This window comes from Poecilia reticulata, chromosome 7, assembly GCF_904066995.2.
Source record: "Poecilia reticulata chromosome 7, P_reticulata-male-v2, whole genome shotgun sequence".
In the NCBI taxonomy this organism is placed as follows: domain Eukaryota; kingdom Metazoa; phylum Chordata; class Actinopteri; order Cyprinodontiformes; family Poeciliidae; genus Poecilia; species Poecilia reticulata.
In genome coordinates, this window is record NC_088836.1 from 24049749 (window position 1) to 24067823 (window position 18075).

At 38.8% G+C, this 18075-nt stretch overlaps 1 protein-coding gene across 2 annotated transcripts; it reads right to left on the reverse strand.

The window, feature by feature from the left end:
- Positions 1–366: 366 nt before the first annotated feature.
- Positions 367–11953, reverse strand: LOC103467637 (poly(rC)-binding protein 2-like). 2 transcript variants are annotated; one of them, XM_008414198.3, is made up of 13 exons: positions 11789–11953; positions 10857–10990; positions 7298–7321; positions 7160–7192; positions 6919–7035; positions 6094–6225; positions 5878–6006; positions 5324–5398; positions 5069–5128; positions 3561–3633; positions 3423–3478; positions 3166–3335; positions 367–1591 (listed from the first exon to the last, which is right to left on the reverse strand). In XM_008414198.3, the coding sequence occupies exons 2-13, from the start codon at positions 10923–10925 to the stop codon at positions 1555–1557; spliced, it is 975 nt and encodes a 324-aa protein (XP_008412420.1). In that variant the 5' UTR covers positions 10926–10990; positions 11789–11953; the 3' UTR covers positions 367–1554. The 2 variants fall into 2 exon arrangements, with proteins under 2 accessions (XP_008412420.1, XP_008412421.1); XM_008414199.3 differs by having other exon boundaries at positions 5087–5128; positions 11789–11952.
- Positions 11954–18075: the final 6122 nt, after the last annotated feature.

Below are 18075 nucleotides of genomic sequence, written 5' to 3' on the forward strand. Positions count from 1 at the left end.
GGTGGCTCGGGCATCTGGTCAGGATGCCTCCTGGACGCCTCCCTAGTGAGGTGTTCCGGGCACGTCCCACCGGGAGGAGGCCTCAGGGAAGACCCAGGACACGCTGGAGGGACTATGTCTCTCGGCTGGCCTGTGAACGCCTTGGGCTTCCCCCGGAGGAGCTGGAAGAAGTGGCTGGGGAGAGGGAAGTCTGGGCCTCCCTTCTGAAGCTGCTGCCCCTGCGACCCGGACCCGACCCCAGATAAGCGGAAGAAAATGGATGGATGGATGCATGTTTACTAATAAAATCTATAAATGTTTGAATTGCAAATTAAATCAAAATTTTCCAATTTATTAATGCACCTGTATAAGAATGACAAAGGACTGTTTAAGCATTTCACATCTTTTATTTTTGCATCTCAATTTGTCGACAATTTAATTGCACCCAGATCTACAATAGTTTGAAAACGTGCACAAAAAACGTGAGTTTCTTCATCCTGCAAAGAATAAAAAAAATAAAATCTGACCCAGGCAAAAAAGGACTAGTGTTAATTCTATAGTTCTCCTTCTAGTTAATCATAATTTAATACTTCAGCTTAATATACTTATAAAGACCATTATGTCTTTTAGTTTTTCCCCTTGCAGCATAGCATTCCCCAGCCCTGCAGTTAAAAAAAATATTTTCTCTATTTAAAACAAATATTTCAATGTTATCATCAACACCACCACTATGGTCTTAGTTATTTCTGAGAAAAAGAAAAACATTTTTCTCACGTCCAGGCTCACTCCTGGCGATCCAAGGTCCACCAACCTTTATCAGATCAACACAAAGCTCCAAAAGTCCAGATTAACAAAATAAACGGATGGAAACACAGGAATGACACAAAACGATTACTGAGCAAGTTAGAGGTGAGACATGATATAGCTTAAAAGGTTCCTTCAACCTGCACTAAACAAGAGAAATCACCTTCAGACTTCTAAAGTGTTTTTTTTTCTTTTCCTGCATACATATTCAGCTCCTTATCAAACACTAAAACCCGTTAGACCCACAATGCCTCATTCAGGAAGTACAGCTTCAAACAGCAAATGCCAAATATTAATGAATTCTACTTGTACAAGGAACTGTATATTAAATAAAAATAAATAGATATTTAAAAAGAAGGGAAAGAACAGTCCATGTATTATCTTATCGAGTTTTTTTTCTTCCTTTTTTTTTAAATTTTTCTAAGAAAAATCTGACGTAAGAAAAACATTATTTATGCCTTTTCAGATTTTTCTAAAACATTATACTTACAGTTTATCAAGAAGATCTTACAGATATACAGTAAAATAAGAGGAAAAATACAACAGAAGAAGATCTTTGAAAACTATTTGCCAACAGAATTTAAAAACATAATAAATAAATAAAATATCAATAGCATGATGGTGTAATTACAACTGAAGTAGATGTCTAAATCAATGCAGGAGAAAGCTGTGAATTTATAGTACTTGGTTTTTGCATTAAGTTCAACAAGGGACCTCTTGGTAAAAAGTTGGGGCAGGGGTTAAAGTAGATGCTGATGAAGATCCTCCATGTCAGTTGGCTGCGAGGCCAGTAGCTTCAGAAGAAAGCCTGAGACGAGAAAAGACATTTTAAGTCCAGTAGATAATTAGAAACGCAAAACGTGGAAGCTGAAAATGCCACATATTTACTGACAAAGAAGGTTTTTCATTTGAAGAGTAATGGTGGGTTCACAAACGCGTTTTCAGCGTCAGGTGTGTCTGGTTTGCATTCAAAGTCCATGCGGAGGCGAGTCGAGGGCCATTGCGAGGCGTTTCACTTGTCTAGCGTGTCGCAATTTAAACCGTTTGAAATGTTTGAGCTTTTGTTATTCCTGTATCTGATACGCATTAGTCACTTTGATTAGGGCTGAAACGATTAATCAGATTAATCGACTGACATAATTGTCAACTAATTTCGTAATCAGTTAATTGAGTGAATTGGGAGGAGCTGTACTGAAAATGTGTAAATTTCACGGGGCGTTCACGTTATGCACGTCAAAAACGCATTTGATGCTTCAAGTTCAACACTTGACACTTTTCTCTACACCTAGCTTTACACGCGTCAGGCGTGTCTGACGTCCATGTGGAGGCGCGTCGAGGGCTCGTCAGAATCGCTCTGGTCGTTGTTTTCGATTGCTGGAATATTTGTCGGATGTGGCTGACGCTCAAAACGTTCCAAATGGGTTTAATTGCGCCGTGCTAGACGCAATTTAGCGCCGTAACGGGCCCTCGCCTCCACATAGACCCTCCTGACGCGTTTGATGTGAACGCACCTTTACTCTTCAGATGAAAAACCTTCTTTGTAAGACTGTGGCATTTTCAGCTTCACCTGGTTCAAATTCTGGAAGCAAAAACTCATATTCAGCACCTTTTGCTATTCAATTATTAATCCAATAATAATTAACAGATCAGTGCTTGATTGAATGCTAAGTTTAGCAGAAAGGTTGATGTTAGAAGTATTTTTTTAGATCCTCTGATGCAAATGATCAAATGTACAGTAAAGCCGTGCTATCAGAATTGATTTATTTGCGTCTTTCAATGAATCTCTAACATTGTGTATGAATTTGCATTTTTAAAAATCTGATTAACAGTCACAAGAATGATGGAATAATCAATTACTAAAATAATCGTCAGCCGCAGCCCTAACTTTGCTGATGGATTAGTGAAGTTTCAGTGAATTGTTTCAGTTTTGCATCATTTATCTGAAGACTTTACATTATCTTTTCCCCGCCAGCATTAATACATCACCGGAGTTGCCTCTCTAGTTAAGCTGTATAAATTTAAATAAAGACTCTCCGGTCTTCATTTACATCGCAGGAGAACACAAAAGTCTGCAGCAATGAACTCATTAAAGGGAAGAGAGTGTGCAGGCAATAGCTGCATTACAACGGGAAGGTTAGAGGGGTGTGTTCACACACTCTGATGCAAAGAAACAGTTCAGCAATATCTGCAACGCAGCTGGGCTAAGGCCAGAGCCACCTTCCATAAAACCTTCTGTTTTTCTTAGCTGGTTGTCAGATGTTGGACGGTTAAACACACAAGGACATTGAAGCCTAGTAAAGTCAGGTTAAAAAGGAAATAAGCCATAAAAATAAAACGATAAAATCTCTTCCTGCTGCAGTAACGTTCATGCTGCAGTCTTACCGAGCGTTGATCAGATACTCGGCCAGACTGATGCTGGCGTGGGAGCCGGTGATGGTGACCTGCCTGTCAGTCGAGCCCTCCACCGGGTTGGCAATTTTTATCTGGGCCCCTGACATCTGACGAATCTCGTTGATCTTTGCACCCTGACGGCCTATGATGCAGCCGATGAGCTAGGGAAGGAGAAGAGGTAAGACAAAAAAAAAAAAAAAAACCTATCGCATTAAAAAGCAATGTTTACCGCAGCAGAAAATACTTACATCATTTGGAATGGTCAGCTCATGAGAGCCAGTTTGTGCAGAGGCATCCATCCCAGCTTCAAGAAGAAAAAGGAAGTCCAATGAGAAGAAATACAACACATGAAGTGGAAAACGCTCTGCAGCAGTAGATCCACCTACCCTGGAAGCCCTGGTTGCCGTGTGCAATGGGGAAGGGGCTCTGCTGCATGGCCAGCTGGTGAAGTTTAGTGAGCTGTTACCAACAATTGAGGTGGGGGGGGGTGTGGAGCAACAGAGAAAAAGAAAATACAGTTAAGAAAAAAAATATATAATCCTAGTCTGAAATGTTGCAATTCCCCTTTTGTATGTACTTAAAAATGATAATGAACAGAAATTGTGAAATGAATCCATGATTTGGTCTTGTGCTATTAAAGAAAAACTGAAGCATTTAATATCATATTAGAACTTGCAGCATCTTGCAAAAGTAATCATAACCCTTAAACTTTCCCTTTTTGTCACGTTTCAATCACAAATCTCAATGTGTTTCAATCTGTGAGAGAGCCGATGTCAGGGATGGTCTTCCAAACTGGAAGTGCGTGGAGTGGATTTCTTATCAAGTCCTGTTTAAATTTCACAAGTCACCTAATCAGTAAATAAGAGTGCATTAGTTTAAGTCATTTAAATTGCATTCACATCAGCCCTGTTAAATCTGTTTTAATCAAACTAGTTCATACGTAAAAAAACTGATGCGTAGCAAAAAAAATTTAACTCTGGTCCGCATAAAAACCTAGGTCTCTGTTCGGCTGACGTGAACTCTGGCACAGATCAAAGGCATGTGTGAATGCCAAACAGACTGAAGACCGCTCCAAAAGCACGAAACGAACTATAGAGCAGGGCATTCTCTGCTCTTCAGAGGATATTCTGGGTAAATACAACCAAAACAAACAGGCAAGTTTAGGAGAAATGACTCGCTGTCTTTTACTAAAGAAAAAAAAAAAGAAATCATACAAACGCTAAACGAAGGAGGAAGGAAGCTGCACTCATCTCTTCTTCAGGTATTTCTTTGAAAGCGAACCGCACCAGATGAAAATGTAACAAATGTCACAATTCTGGTCTCAATCAAACCAAATCTACCCAATAGTCCTTTGAGCTCACATATGATCTTTGAAAGCCTGAGATGTTTAAATAAACCAAACTTGAAGGAGGAAAACACCAGACACAGCTGGGTTATCACCCACAGCTGAAACGATATCTGGTCAAAGTTCATTTGGAGTGTAAGGGAGCTAAACACAGACCAATACTACAAGAAAACCTTGTGGAGTGTGCAAAAAAAAAAAACAAAACACTTGAATCTGGGGTTTAACTGTCTGGACAACGAAATGAAACATACAACCAGAGCTAGAATGACCTAGTCAAAGTCCAGACCTAAAACCAATCAGGAACCTGTGGCAAGGCTTGTACTACGATGTTCAGACATTTTCATCCAGACATTTTGCATTTTGAATGACAAAAAGAAAAAGAATTGAAGTTTGTTTTCGTATTACGTCGTGTGGAAAAGTTCGAGGGTATGCAGACTTTTGCAGGGGATATGGAGGTGTAGATCCAGAATGGGTGGCAACAAAGAAATGGGATAAGAGGGTGGCATGGCTTCCCAGGACCAAAGTTTTTAAATACACTGGATCACTTACAGAGGGCCCTTCACTTACATCAGGCTGTGGAATGGCGTGCTGCCCTTGGACAGCGTAAGCCTGCAAGGAGAGAACAGCAGTTAGGAGGGAGTGGCATTGTGACACAGATCCATCAGTACACCGTCCTTGGCGTGCTACGAGAACAAAGCCGTGTCTGCCACGCCCAGCAGAGTCGTTACTAAACGGGGGGACGATGTGTAACGTTTCTAACCACTAAATACGAAGGAACCATCAGTAAAAAACAATGTTGCCTACCTGACCACCTGCAAAGATGACAGGAGAGCCTGAGGGTTTGGGCCTGTACGGGATGGTCACTCCTTTTGGTGGAGACTAAGAGAAAAAGAACATCCTGACTTAGGAAGATGGTTTGACGTTTAAGAGAGATTAAGTTTAAGAGCATCAGTAGCTGCGTTTCCATTAGAAATGTGCAAAAAACTTTGTCAAAATTCAGCTGATGTCAAAACCCCCCCCACAATTTCCAGGTGTTTTTCTCAGATGAGAGAAAATTAAAATCACATGTCATAAAAAAAACAAACTACTTCCTGTCTTCTTCTTTGTGGTTTCCACTATTGGCAAAATCTGGTTGTTGATTATACAACTTGTGTGAAGCGACAAAAGGGTTTCCACTGCAGTTTTACAAAATAAACCAATTTCAATATGGCCAAAAGAAAACAACAAAAAAACACCCTGGCACAAAAACATTTTCTTGAAAAACAAGATTTTTTGTTTTTTAATTGCCGTGTTTCCATTAAATTTCTAATTTAGATGGTCAAAGGAAACGCAACTAATCAGACAATCACAATTTATACCTCCAGCATGACAACGCAGATCTGCTTGACGCACTCGATGATGGACTGGGGGGTCCCTGCAATGGTGATGGCACGTTCTGTTGAGTTGGGCAGCATGTCCCCTGCTACTTGTACCTGAGCTCCTGCCGACTGCAGGGAAAAACGAGAAGTCGGGGGACGTCCCGTATGAGACGCATGTCAAACGTTTAACGCGAGGACGGAAGGAGGAAAACGAACCTCTCGGATTTCTTTGATCTTACAGCCGCCCTTGCCGATGAGTGAGCCGCACTGGCTGGCAGGCACAACGAGGCGCATGGTGACTGGCGGTTTGCTGGTGGCCGTGCTGTTCGTCATGGAGGTGCTGATGTCCTGCAGGAGATTTGGAGAACATCAGACGAATTCTACGCTACAAACCATTCGATTACAAAGGCTTCATCTTTACTTTGTTTTTGGCCTCGGCTTCTGCAAACTTTATGGAAGCTCGTGACATCAAACAAAAAGAAATGTCAATAATCCAAATGGAATATTTTTGATGCGTAATATGTAGAAGAGCATTTCTCATATCAATGGGTCACAGGTGGGGCACATAAGGGAACCCACAATAACACATCAGGGTCTTTGAAGACCAACTTCTGACAATTTTCAACGAGAAAACACTGTTTCAAGCTTTTAACCAGTCACAAGATGTTTTTTTTTTTTTTTTTTGGTCAACCGTTTATCATATATTTTACCAGTCTTACAAAATAACATTTTAGGCTTATTTAAGATGCAAGTCAAATACGGCTTTTTACTAACAAAACGTGACGACATCACTCACTCTGCTGCTCTGCAACTCACAAACACCGTCCTCTCACCTTCACATCGTTAATAACTTCCATTTAAACACCAAAATGAGAAAATTCATTTTATGTCAAACTGACTTTTTCAATATTTTTCCTAGGATTTCTGTTTCACATAATCCTTCGCTTTAGCTCAGCCTTCCAGGTTGCAACTTTGACACAGAAATTAGTAAGTAAAGGCAAATGTTACAGTTTCAGTAAAGATGCGGTGAGAAAGCCTAACCTCCTCCAGTTTCTCAATGATCATAGAGAAGGCTTTAAAAATGGAGGTGGTGGGTCCTGCCAGGGTTATGATCCTCTCTGGACAGTTCCCCTCTGAGATGTTGATGCGAGCGCCGCTCTGCAGACACAGAAATGTAAACAACACAGGAATCAGCTGGCTTCATCATCCGATGCCGAAAAGAACCGCAAAGTGCAGCTATGAACAGGTTTGTTCTTGTTTTGGAGAAGTGAAGTTTTTTTACCTCCTCTCTCATCTTCTTCACTGACTCTCCTTTCTGTCGAGAAACAGCAGATATGCAATTATTTACAAAACACACAGAGACCAGCAGCAGATTGCATCTGTCCAACAGTAAAAAAAACAACAAAAAAAAACATCCCACCTTGCCAATTATGCTTCCAACCTCCTGCAGAAATGAACAAAACAAAAAGAAAAAGTTAGCAGGTCTGTGTTTTTCATGCGTTTTAGTGAAGCAAAGTTTCTTAAAACCCAAAACAATTTGCTTCACATGCGATGCAAAGAGTAGCATGTACATTTTAAAGCTTCAAACCAAAGGAAACTTTGTAAAGTTCTGACTTTCTAAATCTATTAAAAACAGATGAGAAAATATTGCTAGTAATCTTAACCACATTAAGATTTAAAAGATATTTAAAACATTAGCTGCTCTAAAGTGACATGAAGGATGTGGACATAAGCTGCAAGAATCTAAGATTTTTTATAATTTTTTTGCAGAACAAAACAGTCTGGAGATTAAGTCAATTTATTCCTTCAAATAAAGCAAAGCTTCACATTCGCTCAGACTCTCGAATCGAGAGTAGCGCCTGACTACTTGTGTAGGAGTCCTCGCGGCCCTTCTGTCAGGCCCACCTGTTCCTTCCCTCCCACAGCACGAGGGAAAGGGCATTTAGGCCTGCACTTCCTCTGAGCGCAAGGGATCAATATGTAGGGCGGGAGCCCTGCCGCAGCCTTTTCCTGCACACGTTATGGCACAAGTAGAAGGGCAACTGTTGAAATGGCAACTTTAACTCCAAACAGCTCGACAAAATAAACATTTTCTGAATGTTCTATTATTTTAGACGTCAAGAGTATTTTGTTCTAGGACTGCAAAGCGTTTTTTGCATGAAAAATGAACAGTCTTACAGATTTAAAAACTCATGAGTTCACAGTTTTCTTAAAGTATTAGTACAAAATTAACACTTATATTTCTACATAGGGTGGGCACTAAATACAAAATCTGCAAAGACTAATGAGGCACATGTAATAAAACAAAACAAAAAAATAGAACTTATTCAGACTGAATACTGGTTTTAATGAGTAAGTTTGTACAAGAATCTCTTCATTTTGCCCTTTTTTCCTGTCCAGCTGCGAATGAAAAAAGGACAGTAGTTCCACAAGAACATAAAAAAAAAACCTCAGCAACGGCCAGTTTTAATTTTGTTGTTGCACAATCATCTTCCCTTGAAGTCAGCATTGAAGAAGCAAAGCTTGCAGTTCTTATTTAAAAATTTGCACCTGCTGTAACTGAACAAGATCTATAAGGAAGGAAACTAGACGAAGGATTTCAACTTTATCCACTTAAGACTTGGGGTCTGGGTTAGGGCTGTGTAATAATATTGATTTTGCGATATATATCGATATTTTCTTTGCTAGGAAAAAAAAAAAAAATCGATATTCATCCACAAGTATCGTAACATCCAACTGTCACCTCGTTCACTCACTGCTTGCTTCGCCGGGAGAGTGATTAGGTCATCAGGTTAAGAGTGATTCCTTCAGATGTTCAGTGTCAAGGTTAAAAAGGTATCAAACGGTGGTGGCGCAGGGGCAAAGCACAACCCACGTATTGAGGCCTTAGTCCTCGTGCTGGTGGTCGCAGGTTCAATTCCCAGCCTGGTGACATTTGCCGCATGTCTTCCCCTCTCTCATAGCCCTCATTCCTGTCACACTACTTTCAAATAAAGGCCGCTAGAGCCAACAAAACCTTTAAAAAAAAAAAGGTATCAAACTATTCAGAGAAGTGTACTTGGTGCACTTTATTTACTTTACAAATGCATGCAAGCTACAGTTTGTACTGTTTCAATTAAAAGAAACATGTTTTCTCACCACTTCTTTGATTCATTTTGTCCAGCTGTCGACTTTAAGTCTGTGTCCATGTCCAACCAGAGCCAGGCATTGTGTAGTTGGTGCTTTTAATCAGTTTTCAGTTAAATGAATTCAGTCCAACTCTATAACAGTCACAGAATGTCACCAAAATCACTATGTCCCTCTAAAATCTTTCAGAAAATCGCAAAAGTGTATTGAATTGTATCGTTTGCTGAATATCGTAATATATATCGTATAGTGAGCTGAATATCGTGTATCGTATGGTGAGATTATTGTATCACTACAGCCCTAGTCTGGGTACATACATTTTCTCGCCAATTCATAAACACCTTGTGTATTTTAAAAACTGCATATCTGGATATTTTTGTTTATAAATTACCGAAAACCAAAATGCACAGTGGAGAGAATTATAAATTACAATCATAACACCACATCCGTTACATCAGACTGAGTGAAATATAGGAACTTATTTATAATTCTAATTATTTTAGTGGTTATTAAAGTGAGTACAGCACTTTTCCATAGGCAGGTGTTAATTGATGTACTGACAAACTAAAGGTTCTCAGGTTATCTGCAAATTTCAGCAAGTCAAATTTACGACTTTTTAATGCTACTTTCAATGAAATATAAGAGAAAAAAAACTGTAAAGTTATAGGATGGTTAGGGAGATCCTGCTGCATTGTAATCAGGAATAGGATAAACTGTGAAAACTTCATGTATATGATGGAAGCAAAAACATGTTAGTTAGAAAGGGTATATTAGCAGCTAGTTGCCAGTAGCCTCAACTGCGTCAAGTCACAGAACGCCATAAAGATGTCTCATCCTTTCGCCTGGCAGCAGCAAGTCCCACAAGAAAATGAAAATACATTAAATAATCCTGCCACGAGAAAATGTAAGACTTACTTACATTTTTATAATGAATTCCAAGGCATTTTAATGCCTTAATTTTACACACAAACACAAGACTTTACGGACGTGCAGACACACTTGGTTCTGCAGAAAACGCTTCAGCTTCATACTCAAAGTTTGGTGCAAAGAGTTCAAACATGCAGAAAGCCATGGGGGTAAAATAGAAAACAAAGAGCAACCGATAGCAGCCCTGTTAAAGAGCATGAGCAGTCGCTAGGAGTCTCAAAAGCCCATACTGTTTCTGACATCAATGTTATACAAGTCCGTGTCCTTCCTCTCTCTCTCTTATCTGCTCACTGCTGCAAACTACAGAACCATAACATACAAGACTGGCGACATAAACAAAAACTGATTAAAACAGGCCAGCATCCTTTACTCCGTATCTGTTCCATTTATTTGACTTGCAACACTTATTTTCAGCATTAAAGCCTGCTTTGTACTTAACCAAGTCTAATTATTTCTCACGGTAGTAACTGAGGGATTTAATGGTTGAACCTGGGTGTTGCATGGAAGGAAAAAAGGGTGCAGCACAACGTCAATTTCCAATTTTCAGCATGAGACTGAAACATGGATTGACCGTTGAGCGATGAATGAATAGACGAATGGAAGAAGTAATTGTTGAACAAGGGCAAGAAGGAGTGGACAGAGGGAAAGATGGAGGACTTATTGGATGCATGGATATAGAGGAGCTGAACAAACTCACACAGAGGAGGAATTGCAGGACAGATAGATTAATGAATGGATGGATGAACACAACACTTCCATATGTAAGTTTTATTAGTGAAACAGAAAAGGCACATTGGCAGAACCGACTTGTTCAAGCCAATTCACACACTTAAGTGGATTTGGAAAACAGAATATATTCTATTCTTATATTAAATTAATTGTTTTTCTGTCTATGTATGACTCTGCAGGAATCCTTTCTCACTCACCTTCCCATGCATGAGTAACCTGATGGTTAAGGTGACATTAAGTCCTCCTTCAACTAGACTGGAGTCCATTGCTGCTCTTCAGTCCACACACTAAACTGGCCAACAAAGTAGTTTTTTGGTGACTGGCTGAACGTCTGCAGAGGGGATGAAAAATGAGCAGGTTAGAGAGAAATGTGGCTACAGGAACACAGGGACAACATCTCAGAGTGAAGCCTTGGCGGCTAGTAAAAACGCTGTTACAGCAGATCAATGGAGTGATGCAGGCAGTTCACTTTTTTATTTATTTATTTTTTTTTGCAGGCGAGTGTGTCACTTCGGAACAATGAAACGTTTCAGTGCAGTAATTCATGTTGTACTGGCCCGAGTCCACTCATTCTCACTGACACAATGACCCACTGTGTCCCTGGGGCCGCGTCTATTTCCTGACACTGAGCAGCTGTGGCGAACTAACTTTTTAATTTTCTCTCATCTATCTATGTGCGGTCTAAACAGTTCAACACTTAGTAGCATCTAACTGTGGAGATAAAAACAGACAGTTGAATGAATTAAGGTAAGCATAGCAAATAATATTTCGCGGAAAGGCATCACGCACAATTTGGGAAAGCTGAATTAGCGCCGAAGCGGATCTGTCCCAACTTTCCAAATATTTTCCCCACTTGCAACAAAATTAAGCTGAACGGATAAATTAATTCAATCCCTACGTGTTTAACACACTCTGAAAGGGCAGCGGGTCGCCACTAACTCACAGGCAGCCACCAAGTTAAACACAGTTCGGTAATTTTCCATTCACAGCACGCTAGCATTAGCATCCCCCGATCCAGGAAATAGCCGCATCCCGCGGCCTACGGATAGCGCTGAGTTATCCCCGTCCTTCACTCTCAGAGGAAAGAAAAGAAAACACGCTCACAAAGACGAATTTCTGGAAGTCTTACCCGAACCGTCCCTTGAAGTGTGTCCAGGGGGTGGATAGGGTGGCAAGGGTGGAAGGGGAGAGGTTCGGGAGGGAGTTTTAAGAGGACCCGGGGAAGAGGGAAGAGACGCCGCTGTTTGATCGGACTCCACTCTTCTCTTCTGCTTTGCACAAAAGACAAAACAACTTTGACCCCGTCACCGTCCCGCCCCTCCGCCGGGTCACCCCCGCCCACCGGGGGGTCCACGCCCATCATCCACGGAAGAGCAAACGGAGCAAGTATTCACATATTATAAGATTATGTTGATTGGTATAAACGGGTTGATTTGATTAACGCCACAACGTCAATGAATCTGTGGGCCAGAGATGCTGTTTACATGCCTTAAAAATCACTAGAATAATTTATGTGTCGTTAAAAAAGGTGGGAAAAGCACCTAAAAAATTCTCAAGTAAGAGCAGCACTTGTTTATCATATTTTTAATTAAGTGAAAGTAAGAAGTTGCCGTCAAAGGCTACTCAAGTCAGAGTAAATGATCATAACATTTGATTTACTGACTTAACATGATGTCATCTGACAAATTCTGGTATTTTAAAAACCAAAATAAACGAATTAATATAAATAAATGACATTATTACAAAATAACATATTGAGCAGAATAAATACTGCTTCATATAATATTCTATAGACTTAAATGAGAAATATTAATACAAGTAAATGTCCAAAACACATTTGCTTAAAACTTCTCTCTCATAGATGGTTGTGGTGGTGTAATGATTCTGGGCTACTTTTCACTTCAGGCCCTGCATGACCTTCCCTGAAACACTCTTTGAATTATTTTTATTTTATTTATTTATAAATGTATGTCAATAAACAATATAGCATATATTATTTTCCACGTGCACACCTTTTATGTAGCAATTCTTAACCGGATAGGGAAACAGCATGCTCAGTATAGTCCCTAACTGGTAACTGCCTTGTGGAAACATTAAGCATTCATTTAGCCATGGCTGGGAACCCGTATTACCCACATTTTTTGTGTTTTAAACGATAACAGACCTGGAGGTAATGCTGCCCCCCCACTGCATTTGTAAATGAATCCAGCAGATGGCTCAATAACACTGTGTGAGGATGTGCCAAGAATCTGCAGTGGCAGTCTTTCTCCAATGTGACGTCCTTCCTACAGCTGCTCTGAATAATAATAATAATAATAATAATAATAATAATAATAATAATAATAATAATAATAATAATAATAATAATAATAATAATAATAATAATAATAATAATAATAATATTGTCATGACAGACATAAAAAATGAAGTACATCAGGAGAGAGAGATATTTTGTCAATTTACTCATGTCACAAATTTAGCATTTTGAGATATGAGGAACCTATAATTCAATATTTTAGTCATAAAACAGATCTTTTCTTTTGTTTTAGCCTATATTTTTCATCAATAATCTCCCCATAAGCACACAATTGATGGGCAATATGAACTTAAAATGTTTTTGCAAAATTTAACTATTAAAATAAATATCTTTCATAAGTTATCAAATTTCTGTGTGATTGTTTTGACGAATAACTTTGCAGCATCATCATAAATTGACTTTCTAGCTTAGAAAAAAAAACATTCTTTACTTTTAAACAGATCAGGACTGATTATTGTGTTTCTTTCAATAAGATAGTCTCCCATGCCTTCTGCATTTTTATTGACTAATATTCAAATTTTATCTATCTGCATTTCTTTATTTTAAATCTGAAATAATAAAGGAAAACATATCGTGAAACGTTAAATTTAAGAAATACTTTTGGTGTTTTGAGAGCTTGAGAGTTGCTCCACAGCTGAGCATCGTGACGTTAAAACTGCAGCCTGCTTGAACTTGTGCCCATGTGCATTAATCTGATGTACATCAGGGCGGCCCCATTTTAAGGTCCAAGTGCAGAATGGCCTTCTGCTGTCAGCAACCAATCCTTTATAGTCCCCTGAATATTCTATAAACCAAATCTGTAACAGAAATGATGTCCTTGACATTGGGGTTTATGTGCTGTTATTTACGCATGGCTCATAAATCTTTTGTGGCTCATTTTCATAGATTGGAAATTACTGTGCTCTCTGTAGATTGGTTTCTCACTGGCAGAAAACCGAGTTCAGCTACTCTGACAGCAATTTCTTTTACCACTTCCTGTTTCTTTCTTTTCATGTGTGAAACATGAATTCAGGCAGCAGATATGGGAGCTTGCTTTATGAGCCATCTGCAGTGTAGCTGTGCGCATGTTTACAGATCCACAAAGCATACATTGTGTCTTATTTAAAATTTTCTCAAAAGAGCGACAGCTGAGCAAGTTTACTGGAGGGCTTAACATGTTCTACCTCTGCACTGTTGTTGGAAAATGTTACTTTTAGTTTTTGTAAATGTGAGTTCGTATGTGAAGTGAAAAACAAGTGCCATTTGTGTTTCTGTCCCGAACAAAAGAAGTTTAATTAGTGTAAGTCTTTGATGTGAGAGGAGGTGCAAGCTCTTCAGCATAATCTGCATGTTCACCCTTTTCTGTTAAGCAGCTACTTATGTAACCACATCCTAATTTCCATCTCATGATCCACTCCTCTAATTTTCCCCACTTTCCCCTCACATACTACTGTCTAAGTCTTTGTAAATGTTCAATTTTCCCAGTTTCTCTTTCACATATTCATCAAACTCCCCACTGGTCCTCTTATTCTTTTTTCTCTCGTTGCTCTTTCCTCCATTCATGAGTGGCCATTGATTACCATTCAGCAACTGTTTGACAAAATGCCAATCGCCCACCTAACGTGCCCGTGTCAGCTGCCCCTCATCTCCCTTTGTGTAATGCAGATGATATTTAACACATCTTCAGTTTTCTGTTTAAAAAAAAAAGAAGATATAATTGAATTAGTAAGTATAAAAATTAAAAGGTAACACTTTATTTGTAGGGGTGTGGATAAGACTGACATGGCGATGTTATGAACATGAAGGAGTTGTCATGAATGTTTATAACTGTTGTCGTAAAGAGTCATTTGGTAAATAATGATATTTTTAATGCAAAGTTGCATTAAAATGTGCATTAAATGTGTCAACTTTGCATTAAAGGTGTCATTATTCTTTTATCTAACGACACTTTGTGACGACAGTCGTAAATATTCATGAAGACTCTTTCATGTTTAAGACAATGTCATGTCAGTCTTACGCTCACCCCTTCAAATAAAGTGTTACTAATTAAAAATATGGAATAAAAATATTACATACAAAAGAAACAGAAAAGATTAGATGCCTACATCAAATGAGAAAGGGAATGATTTTAAATATTGTACTTTTGATTTCCATCGAACAAATCCAGCAGTTCAGATATTGGACCAGAAACATCTGCATTGATTTATTCAAATTTTATTTGCTCCACTTCTTCTTAAAACACACTAACATCACTGCTGGTTCTGAACAGAGTTTAATGTGTTCAAATCATAAATCGCCTCCACACTTTTGAAAGCCACCCACTCTTACTTGTATTAGCCGGTTTCCTGAGACCTGAAATGTCCACAAAACAGTTTTTCATGCAGCTGTTTTGATCTTTTAAAAGAACACAGCACTCAAAATGAATATGCTGCACTTTTCCCGGTAAGGCTGGATTTCCTGCCACAATTTCTAGCTGAAAATAGCAAATCTTTAGAGTTACAAACATGGTTGACTGTGAAATATTTGAAATACATTCAAATGATCTAATATTACAAACTTCCAGAAAACTGCAAAACATCTGAAACCCTGAATGCCTTTAAATCTAAACTATACATGTATAGAGTTGGTTGTGAAGCATAATCAATGAAACATTAATTAAGTTTCTGATTTGTAACGACGGCAGAATGAAATGCTTCAATTGTTGACTGTGTTACTTGACTTTGTATTTTTGTGCTGTAAAGCACTTTGAAATGCCTTGTTGCTGAAAGGTGCTATGCAAATAAATTTTGATTGATTGATTGGTTGATATTAAAGTAAGAAATTCAATGATACTCTCAATTTCATGGAGGTGATTACCGAGTCATCACTTAGGGAAAAATTGTTATTCTAAAACTGACATGACTTGCAAAGAGATGGAAAACAAGACAAACCCTCATCACCATAGCATCTTCTACATTTTGTAAAGCAATTTGACAAGCATATCTTTCCTCGTAATTTCAATCTGGATAAAAATGAAACCGTGCATGTGCTTATTGTGCCATACAGGGAAGACAAAGGTTGGCATTTATCTCGTCAGAGCTTTGGGCAAGATGTACAGATCTGTAAACTCTCAAAAATAGAGATACAGGGTTGCACAGCGGGACTGAGCTGTCCCAACAGGGGTGTGAACAGATCCAAACGCCTGCGCTTGTGTGGCGACTGCAACGTCACTATCTTGCCACAGCCACAGTTAGATAGCCCTGCGGGGTAACAGCGAGCGGTGACACGTGTCTGCGTAAACTGTCCATTCAGGAAGCAGAAATATGTGGAGAGGCTGTGACTCCCCTCTCTTATTTTCAGAGGATCTTCCACAAATAGGTTTCCCCCACAGAGACGAATAATTGGCGTGATGTCTCGGGGGCAGGAGCAGTTTGCAGTTGCATGCCAGTCCTCCACAGGAGGAGCCTAGTCACGCATGGTGCTGGGCATGATCTCCTTGAAATCAGGTTACACGTAACTTGTGAATTGACAAGAACAGACAAGTGAAATTTATTTTCAAAGAAATTATCGTCCTTCAGTAGATGTGGGCATGTGTCAAGAATTTTAACACATAATTTTATACCTAGTGGGTAACTGGTAAATTTTCTGAAACACAAGTTCAGGCAGTGTCAGTCTGGACACCTCAGCATGGATGAATAGATATTAAAATATTTATATAAATGCTGAGGGCCTGACATGGAAGTGACATTTTGTTTCATAATTGAATGTGAATTGATCAGAGACTCTCAAGTTACATTATGACTCCGTAATCCAACCGCATTTAATTATTTCGCCATCATGATCAATAGCCACGTTTTAATGACAGCTCTGTTCCAAACACTTACTCGGCCATGACGATATTCTCATTACAAACTAGAGAGTACTTACAGTACTTACAGAAAGGTTGGATTATTATCAGCGGTTCATTTTGCTTGCTGCAGAGCATTTTCTTTAGTCACAGCCGTAGCATTTGAAGAGCTCCTGAAACGTTTTGCTACAAGGTCTGCATGTCATTTTAGCTGCGACTAAAGCTGCTCAGAGCAAAGTGAGAAGGGAGCAGGCCTGCTAAATAAGTCATAACCTAATTTTGTGTTTAATAGGCTGTAATTACTGGTCCATCTTACTCTATTTACTCACTCTTCAGAAGACATGTGCATAAAGGCGGTCGTGCTTTGTCCTAACTGTGGACCTGGCATGACGATGGAAAGTTGCCCATTTAAATTAAGTTCATCTCTACTTATGGCCTGTTGCTTTACTAAATGAAGATAAGATTTAGCAAAGCAATGTAAGGTAATTTTATTTATATAGCACATTTTCAGCAACAAGGCGATTCAAAGTGCTTTACATGAATTAGAAGGAAATACAACAAAACAATAAACCGAAGGAAAGAGCAAAAGAAGAAGAAAAAAGAAAACAAAAACGTATAACCTCATGTTTAAGAAGTAGTCTGTGATTTATAGACTAATAGGGGTTTCTCTGGATTCTTGTTGTGTTAATGTTGATCTAAGGTACTGAGTGGTTTCTCTAGATAAGCTAACAAGAGTTTCTCTGGTTTCTAAGTTTGTTCTAATTCCTAAATATATAAGCTAGATGCTCCGGTTATAAGTACTCCATAATTTATAACCTAGAAGGAGTTTCTCTGGGTAATAATAAGCTAAATATTGGTATAAAGTAATAAGTACTCCACAGTTTATAAAGCATATAAACTTGATGCTCCTGTTCTGGGTATAGGCAAGTATACGTACTCCATAATTTATGATGAATAAAACTAAGTGTTTGATTCTATAAAGTATATGGTCTAAGATAATGAGTAGTTTGTCTAGATTAATTTATCTGGATTCTAAGTTTGTTCTAATTCCTGAAGTATATAGTAAATTAAATGTAAATTTTATTTAATTTGTATAGACATGTTAGCAACAACACTTACACCAGCATTTATTCTTTTTAGCAATGAATTAAAAATAAAAGATAAGGGGAAAAAACTCATTATCAGTTTAGTGAGTAAATAACAGACTGACCCGGTCTATCCAGCTGCTCCTGGTAGGAGGTAACATGTTAATATTGCATTAAATATCGCAGTAATGATGACCTGGAGCCTGGAT